General features: G+C 32.1%; 1 protein-coding gene across 1 annotated transcript; it reads right to left on the minus strand.

The window, feature by feature from the left end:
* Positions 1-1,230: 1,230 nt before the first annotated feature.
* On the minus strand, positions 1,231-6,322 carry LOC133035836 (uncharacterized). The gene is made up of 9 exons (XM_061112214.1): positions 6,077-6,322; positions 4,379-4,544; positions 4,172-4,233; positions 3,917-4,043; positions 3,494-3,642; positions 3,123-3,230; positions 2,917-3,036; positions 1,988-2,161; positions 1,231-1,756 (listed from the first exon to the last, which is right to left on the minus strand). The coding sequence occupies exons 2-9, from the start codon at positions 4,482-4,484 to the stop codon at positions 1,655-1,657; spliced, it is 948 nt and encodes a 315-aa protein (XP_060968197.1). The 5' UTR covers positions 4,485-4,544; positions 6,077-6,322; the 3' UTR covers positions 1,231-1,654.
* Between the last annotated feature and the right edge of the window lie 2,051 nt (positions 6,323-8,373).

The raw sequence follows: 8,373 nt of genomic DNA on the forward strand, positions 1-8,373 counted from the left end.
TTTCAGGATACCCCTGAGGATATCTGTCTACACCTCTTCTGGTGTTCAATGATTTGGTTATGCTACCCTTCCAGATTCATCTGTCCGGCTTTAAACGCAGGGCAATCTTAGTTGAATATAGACCTTGATGTAGTTCTATTCTTAGACCAAGTTATTAACCTACTTGGGCCTTATGAATGGATCTATAAGCGGAACAAAAAGTTGAACCTTACACGTGTCACATTCCAAAAAATGCTAATACAATTACTATATTCTATGTAAAAAATTACTAATAATTAGTATAACATCACTAAAACATTATTATACAATGTTTATGCACATACATATAACTAATATATAAATATAAATGTGGTGCATTCTTAATTGATATTACTCCTAATGAATATTATTAAGAAAATTTAAGTATATGCTTACTTTTTTAATCTAATTAAAATAAATTTCTTATTTTTAGATTATATGAGTTAAAGTTTCATTACAAAAAATTAATCGAAAAAAGAAAAAAATTATTCAGCAAAAATAAAAATATTAAAAAAAAGGTAATTTTGACTTTTATATTTATTTTTTTAATTTAGTTAAGTTAAATATAAAAACTTAACTATTGGATCAAAATTTAATAATTTAATTTTAAAATTAATATTTATATTCAATTTTCTTTAATAACCATCATTAAAAAAATATTCCATATACAGTAGAACCTCTATTTAAGAATACTCTATTCAAGAATAACCTCTAATTTGTTATAAAAATATCAAGTCCCAATTTGAGCCAGTTATAAATAAGAATAACCTCTAAATTGTAATTAGTTATACATTTATCAAGTCCCAATTTGAGCCAGTTATAAATAAGAATAACCTCTAAATTGTAATTAGTTATACATTTTCTAAGTCCCGTATTAACAAAGTATACCTCTATATAAGAATAATTATATCTTCATAAAATATATACATATATTTCGTAAATTTATTTACATAAAATTAATAATTTTGTTCCAAATTGTAATATATGTATTAACATTATATTTACTTTAAAACAATTCTATATAATATAGTATTAATAATTATTTATTGTTATTATTGTTACATTGATATTTTTTAGTATTTTAATTTTTTTTCTTAGTGTAACTCTATTTAGTTATAACCTCTCAATTAGAATATAATTTGCTTAGTCCCAAGTGTATTCTTGAATAGAGATTCTATTGTATATGTTAACTATTAAAAACTTTCCATCCCAAAAAATAAACTATTAGAAATCATGTTTATAAAAGCTCCCATAAAACTTCTTACAACACATCTGTAATTCTTTTTCCCTTTCAAGTTAACACAAAGTATTATTACACATTTGCGAACAGAAATCACTGCAAGTACGAGCAAAGATTGCACCCAAGCTGCGTAATCAACCTATGACAACTTAAGAAATCAGGTAACTTCCCATTCAAACCTTCATAGGTTCTTTACCAATCATGTGTCATAAAACTCCCTCACATTGACATTGAATTACAAGATTCTTTGCAAGGAAAATTGACATGTCGAACTGTGTTCGAGTAATTTATAACAAGCCTCATTATTTTTTAGGGATCTCTTTCTTCCTATGAATGAAAAGAAAACAGAAAAAAGGAACTGCAACTAAAGTAGAGCAAGAGAACATTAGAATGCCATCAACGGTTAATTGGTGTGTTCATTCGCTCTACAATTCTGTTGATTGCAGCACGAGACATTACGAGTGTGTCGTGTTGCAGAATGCTGTAGACATTGAGACCCTGTAATAACATGTAAGAAAATGGATTAAGTAGAATGTTAAGGGGAATTACCTAAACCAACAAGATTATGGTGAACATGAGGATAGGTAAATTATTTAACAAGTTTAAATAGTAGCAGTTTCCATCAGGCAATCCAAATGAAAATCTATTTCATAAAAAAAGTCAGTTCTAGTAAGTAATTTTGCCAAGCAAATACACATCTTGTTCAAGGGTTAGACATGCACTACTTACAACTGAGGGCAGCACGTTCACATAATGCAGATTTTGAGTAGCCAATTTCAACTTTTCACCTATTACATCCCCATCCACCAGCAGAAATTTCTTGGCATTCTCCATTTGTTGAACATAGTTCACAATATTCTTGGTTTTATGAGTAGGAACCTCCAAGTCCTCAAAAACCAGAAGCTGTACATTTGGAAGTTTTGCTAATTAGGCATCTCTTCTTTCTGTCTTCATAAGTTTGGCTAAACTAGAAACTCTATCATTATTTCATCATCAATTGTCATATAACATAATCAAATTCAACTTACAAAAAAGCACAACATACATGTATAATAGGTGCCAAGATTGAGAAATGACAATACATGCACACTAAAATTTTTGTTTATGACTTGCAACATTTATATATTTTTTTTTGACATGTGCAACATTTATATAATAACGTATATACAAATAAAATATTTGTTTAAAATGAAATTACTCACAAACATGTGTGAAAGATATTTACTTAGGATGTTGTTCATAAATTCAGCCCCATTGAGACTTATAGTTAATCAGCTATAAAATATTCCTCCAAGAATACAAAATTCACCGCAAATCCAGAATATCACTCATGCTAAGAAATAACAAAGGCACTAATTAAATGCATTATTTGAGTGGTCATAGGTTCAGCCTAAAGGTATCACACCTCTCTTCACAATTTCTTACAATGAAAAGGTCTCAAGTTCAAATCTCCCTTGCCATTGAAAACAAATTGAAAACAAAATGCATTAATTGAACAAAATCAGACCACCTGCAGTCCAGAGTTCTACTAGCCTTGTTTTTATTTGCTTACAATATCACAAATAAACTTCAGAACACATTATAAACAGAGGAAGACAGAAGCTAATTGTTTTACATTGAGAAAAGAGAGAGAGAGAGAGATAGAGATAGAGAGTCACCTTTCCCTCTGCTGCACGGGCAGTGAGAGCAATCTTTAGCCCTAGCCTTCGGACCTTCTTGTTCAACTTAATAGCGTGACTTCGTGGCTTAGGCCCATGCATTATAGCACCTCCCCGAAACTGTTACCCATTTACAATACAATGTCATCACTGTGTTTGAAAAAGTCATAAAGGAACAATAATATAAAAATTCTTTAACAATGTACCTGGGGGCCACGCAATGTTCCATGTCTTGCACGACCAGTACCCTTCTGTCTCCATGGCTTTCTCCCAGTTCCACTGACCTCACTGATAGTTTTTGTTGAATGCGTTCCCTGCATATCATTCAATCCAAAAGAACTTAAACATTTTACTTACAATCTTGTCAGCACCAATCAGTCCATTCCTTCTGCTGGAATGCAGACTAGTTATATAAAGAACACTTTGCAGCATGTGGGTTGTTAAAAAGAAAGCTAATGTTGTACATTTCAAAATTTCTTGTAGCTTTAAATCTTGGATATACATATAATATGGTAATATTGATACCAATAATACTTCTCACAACATGCTTCAAGCATCATTACAGTTTGATCAGCACCTGTTGTCGTTTCGCAAGTTGCCATAGTACAACTCGATGAATAATGTCCTTCCTGATAGGGACATCAAAGACTTCACCATCCAAAACCATGAAGCCCTTGTCTTCATTATGAAAATTTGTCACAGGAATTACAAGGTCCTGATAAAGTCCTAAACAGAGATACACAACATCAGTAGACATACAAACAAAATTGTACAGCCTAAACACAAGAAAGTGACAAAATCTTGTTTGTATACTCAAATCATGTAAAGGATAAGAGCAAAAGTCAACAATGACATTTAGTTATAAATCAACAGCTATAAAAATGTACCCCAAGCTATCACCTATATAACCTCTAGTAATAATCTAATTACATTTTCTACTAGATTAAAATGTTGCAGATAAGAGATTCAAGTATGCAATGGTTTCAAATCTTCTTCATACCTATCTTTCGGTCAGATTCTAGCACAGGCTTAGCGGACAACAGATCAGAGGGAAATGCACCTTCACTGGCTTCAGGGGTCAGGATAGAAGTTGAAAACTTCCGATAAGAAAGTAAAGATAACCCACCCTACATAGAGGCAAACTAATATGTCTATAAATGAATTTTGTGCAAAGGCATGAATGCATGTTGAACATCTCATTTGCTTTTAAGTATGACACTAAACGCTACAAAAGAAGAAACTACATTAAACTTACCTTGACAATAGCCGAAGTCTCTTTAAAAAGTAAGCTATCCCCACGAACATGGTTGCACGAATCTGTACGAGGTAGACAATGCAGATGCATATGTTTATCAATATATGTAATATGTATATGTGTGTGTAGGGAAAGCCACAACAAGATCCAATAATGCAATCTATAAAATCAATTTACAACTTAGGGTCAAATAATTTATAATCTCACCATCAGTTGTGCAAATTGACGGGCCTATAAATCTTGAATGGCAGCAGGAAAATGCAGATGAAGAACCAAGAGATCGTAATAACCTTTTAGAAATTGACAGAGCCATGGCTTGGGAACAATCAGCACTTCTATTCCAAATACAGCAATAGAAAGTCTAGCTGCTCATCTACATTCCAAATTGCACAAATCAGTGATCCGTTCTCCCAACAGCTTCGCCACAATAAGTGTATAAATTCTAGGTGCTTTTAAAGTTAAAAACGAACGATATGCTAAGTAAGGTTGTCATGTTTGTTAGCCATTAAAGCGTGAAACCACTCAAAACCATTAGAAACAAAAATAAAAAACCAATATTCAAAACCAACTCAGGCACAGACAAAAATATCTTATCTTAGCTATTAAATAAATGTCTACCTGACCTTATTTTGTTGTGCTTTTAACAGATTCTTGTGATTTAACATAATATACACAATGAAAGACTTAGAATAGTCAACTTTAACAATAGTCTATATTATTGTTCAAAAAAAGCAATAGTCTATATTATCTTAACCGTTGCACACATTCACAATGAATAGTTGCACCCATTCCCAACCAATAGGCATCCACAGCACAAGGCATCTTTCAAAAACTACACAACTTACAACATATCCATGAACTTGTGAGAACCATTCTCAAATTGTAGAAATCTGAAATTCGAAATAAGCGAAAGTGTCTAATTGCCTTTATACAGATACTTTAATCACTAAAAATATGATTACAATAAATGAGATATATATATATATATTTATAAAAAAGTGCAAGCATATTTCAAAATCAATAACTATTCTTCTTGTGAAGAATTTTTAGCGTGAGTTTGATATTCTCATACGAAGTTTAAAGCATAAAACTGTGAAGAGTTTGAAGAGCAAAAAAAAGTTAGTTTCATTACTTATACATTTATTAGAGAATATAACAAAATCAGAGTATATAACCAAAACAAAATAATAGAAACTAAATGGGTGGAAAGGAAAAAATATTTTTTTTTTTGAAAAAGGAGAAGAGATCCTTATGTCATTGACAGGATCCTCCCCGATATATATTAAAAGTCTCCCTTATGGTGGAAGAAAAACCATAATTACAAATAATAACAAAAATTCTAAGGCAAGGTTATTCCCCCACTCTGCCTCAGAAGAATAAGAAGTAAATACATCCACATACTGGCCCTATACAAAAGAATTCCATTCTCTACACAAATCTAAAACACTATAAATTAAACACAAAACATACCATTATAAATTAAATTACAGTATATAATTTAAAAGACACTCTTTGAAATTTAGTTATTTGAATATATCATATTCAAATAACTAATCAGATGGAGAAAGAACCATTCGTAATACAAAGCATTTTCCTGAAATGAATGAAGCAATATTATATCGTGACATTGGGATAGAACACTAGATTGAGAAACCAATACTATTCAACAAATAAATAAGAGTGAACAGAAATCGAAGGAGAGAAACCACAAAATATGAAGAGGGAAAAAGAAATCACCCCTCGTTTCCCATCCACAACATAGAATCCACAAACCCGTGAGAAAAGCCGAACAATTTTATTACATATAAAAACAACAATCAGAAACCATGAAAAAAAAAAAATACAACGATTCAGAGACTCAATGTTCTGGAACCAATCCTCATTAGGAGCGCCTCAAATTCATACCTGTGAGTAGTGAAGAAATGATCGATTGAAGCGCATATGGTAATGAGCCCAAGTTCGAGAACTCGACGGCCTATGCCCGTATCTAAACGGAAGTCCTGTCCTGCTGATGAGTTAGTGAGAGAGGAAACCCAACCAAAAAGGGGACAGGGAGACTTGAGTAACTGAGACAAAGAGAGGTTATGGGTTATGAGAAGAAAGAAAGAGTTGAGGTTTAAGCTAGGGTCTATTGGTTTGGTTTGGGTCTGCTTCATGAAACCCTACAAAATTAAACTTGATAAATAATAGGAATTATTTCGCATCAAAAAAAAAAAAAAAAAGTTCAAAAATACGATTTGACGGAATTTTAAACATTTTTATGATTTTATTTATTTTATTTACAGAAAATACGGTCTTTTTATGTAGTACTCTTATTAATTTTTTGTTATCTGTATGTTATTTTTTGTTGTTATTTTGATGTTATTTTGATGTTACTTTTATGTAGTTTTCTTGTTGATTTTATATTATTTTCGTGTTATTTTTTTGGAAAACCGTAAAAATAAAAAAAAAAAACATTCTTTGAACGTAAAAATATAATTATTTTACAAAAAATGATGCCTTATGTAATTATTCCTAAATAATATGACATTTTAATTTGGGCTATTTATTTACAAGGGTAAAAATGAAAAAAAAATTGTAGATATGTTAAATATAGTATTTTTTTTAACCAAATCTTTATATCTTTATATATTAAAAGTGTTTATCTAACGACAATTCTTGGTTTAACGATATTCTTCCCTTAACTTTAACAAAATATTCCTAATTAATTTATATTATTTTTTTAACAGAAATTTATATTATTTTAAACTATTCGTTTAAATTGATGGATTGACTTCTTCTAATTAAAATAATATTAATAATATTAATAATAGAAGATATTTAAGATTTTAACAATATAAGTCCCGAACTCTCTGTTTGAAAAATAAAACTATATAATATAAGATCGAAATTTCAATTGATTATTCTCTTCTTCTATTTTTACTTTTCCTGGTGAAGTGCGATTTTGGGCTTCAGATCTCATACCTTATTTCTCCTCTCCAGATCTTTCGCCACCATTGATGGCGGTTCAGCCCTCTCCAACCAGCGTCTCCTCCAATAGCTATGTTCGCCAGCAGTAGCAGTGTAGCACCAGCAAAACATGTTCAAAGAATATATATTTAGCATTAGCAGCCTTAAAAATGGCTCCATCAACGTTTATCTTTAGCATATGTGTAGTAGGTTTTGTCCAACGCTCGCCACTGTCATAAGTTCCTGAGGGAACCAGCAGTGGCTCAAATTTTCTTGAGTGAGCGTGTTTCCATTGAGCTAAAGTTAACCTCGCTGTGAACATTACATCGGCCGTAGAACAACTTTTTTGGTTCCAAATAACACCATTTTTGGCCTGCCATATTGACCAATAAAGCATAACAGCCTCCTCCATAAGTTTTGGTGTATTCTTGTCAACCAAATCCTTAAACCTTAAGAAGAAATTGCTACTGTGTGCAGAAACACTAGCCAAACCAGACCGATTCCAGCAAGATTTGCTGAATTGACAGTGCAGCAACACATGAACAATCGTCTCTGGGCAAGATAACTTGACAGGTATATGCTTGGAATAAAGCTGGGTACGAGTAGGTAGACAATTGGTTAATGCCTTCCACATAAGGTGTAGGACTTTTGGTGGGGCTTTAATCTTCCACAGAGTTTTCCACACCATATCCTCCATGTCCACACTCCACACCTCTTTCAACTCTTGGAGGTACTGGTAGGCACTTTTCACAGTGTAAAAACCAACAGTATCTCTTCTCTAATACCATGTATCTTCTTCAATCGAGTTGCTTAAAGGTATAGCTTAAAATAATATCTTAATCCCTATTGTCGAACTTATCCCGAATAATCTCTTCATCCCACTCTTTTTGAGTCACTTTCATCAAATTTTGAACTGTGTAAGTACTCAACCCAGGGTGAGTTGATATTACATATAGATAGAGCATTTGGCAGCCATGGAGCTCCCAAAATACTAGTGTTTGGTCCATTACCAATACGAACCTGGGCTCCCTCTTTGATCAAAGTTTGCATCTCAAAAATACTCCTCCATATATAACTTGGGTTATTACCCAGCGTAGCATTCAGAAAAGATCCTCGTGGGTAGTACCTTGCTTTAAAGAGGCGACCAACAAGTGAGTTTTCATTTTTCAGCAAACGTCGGCCTTATTTACCCAATAATGACATATTGTAATCATGAAGACTACGAAAACCCAAGCCTCCAGCACTCTTGTGCT

This window comes from Cannabis sativa, chromosome 3, assembly GCF_029168945.1.
Source record: "Cannabis sativa cultivar Pink pepper isolate KNU-18-1 chromosome 3, ASM2916894v1, whole genome shotgun sequence".
Taxonomy (NCBI): Eukaryota; Viridiplantae; Streptophyta; class Magnoliopsida; order Rosales; family Cannabaceae; genus Cannabis; species Cannabis sativa.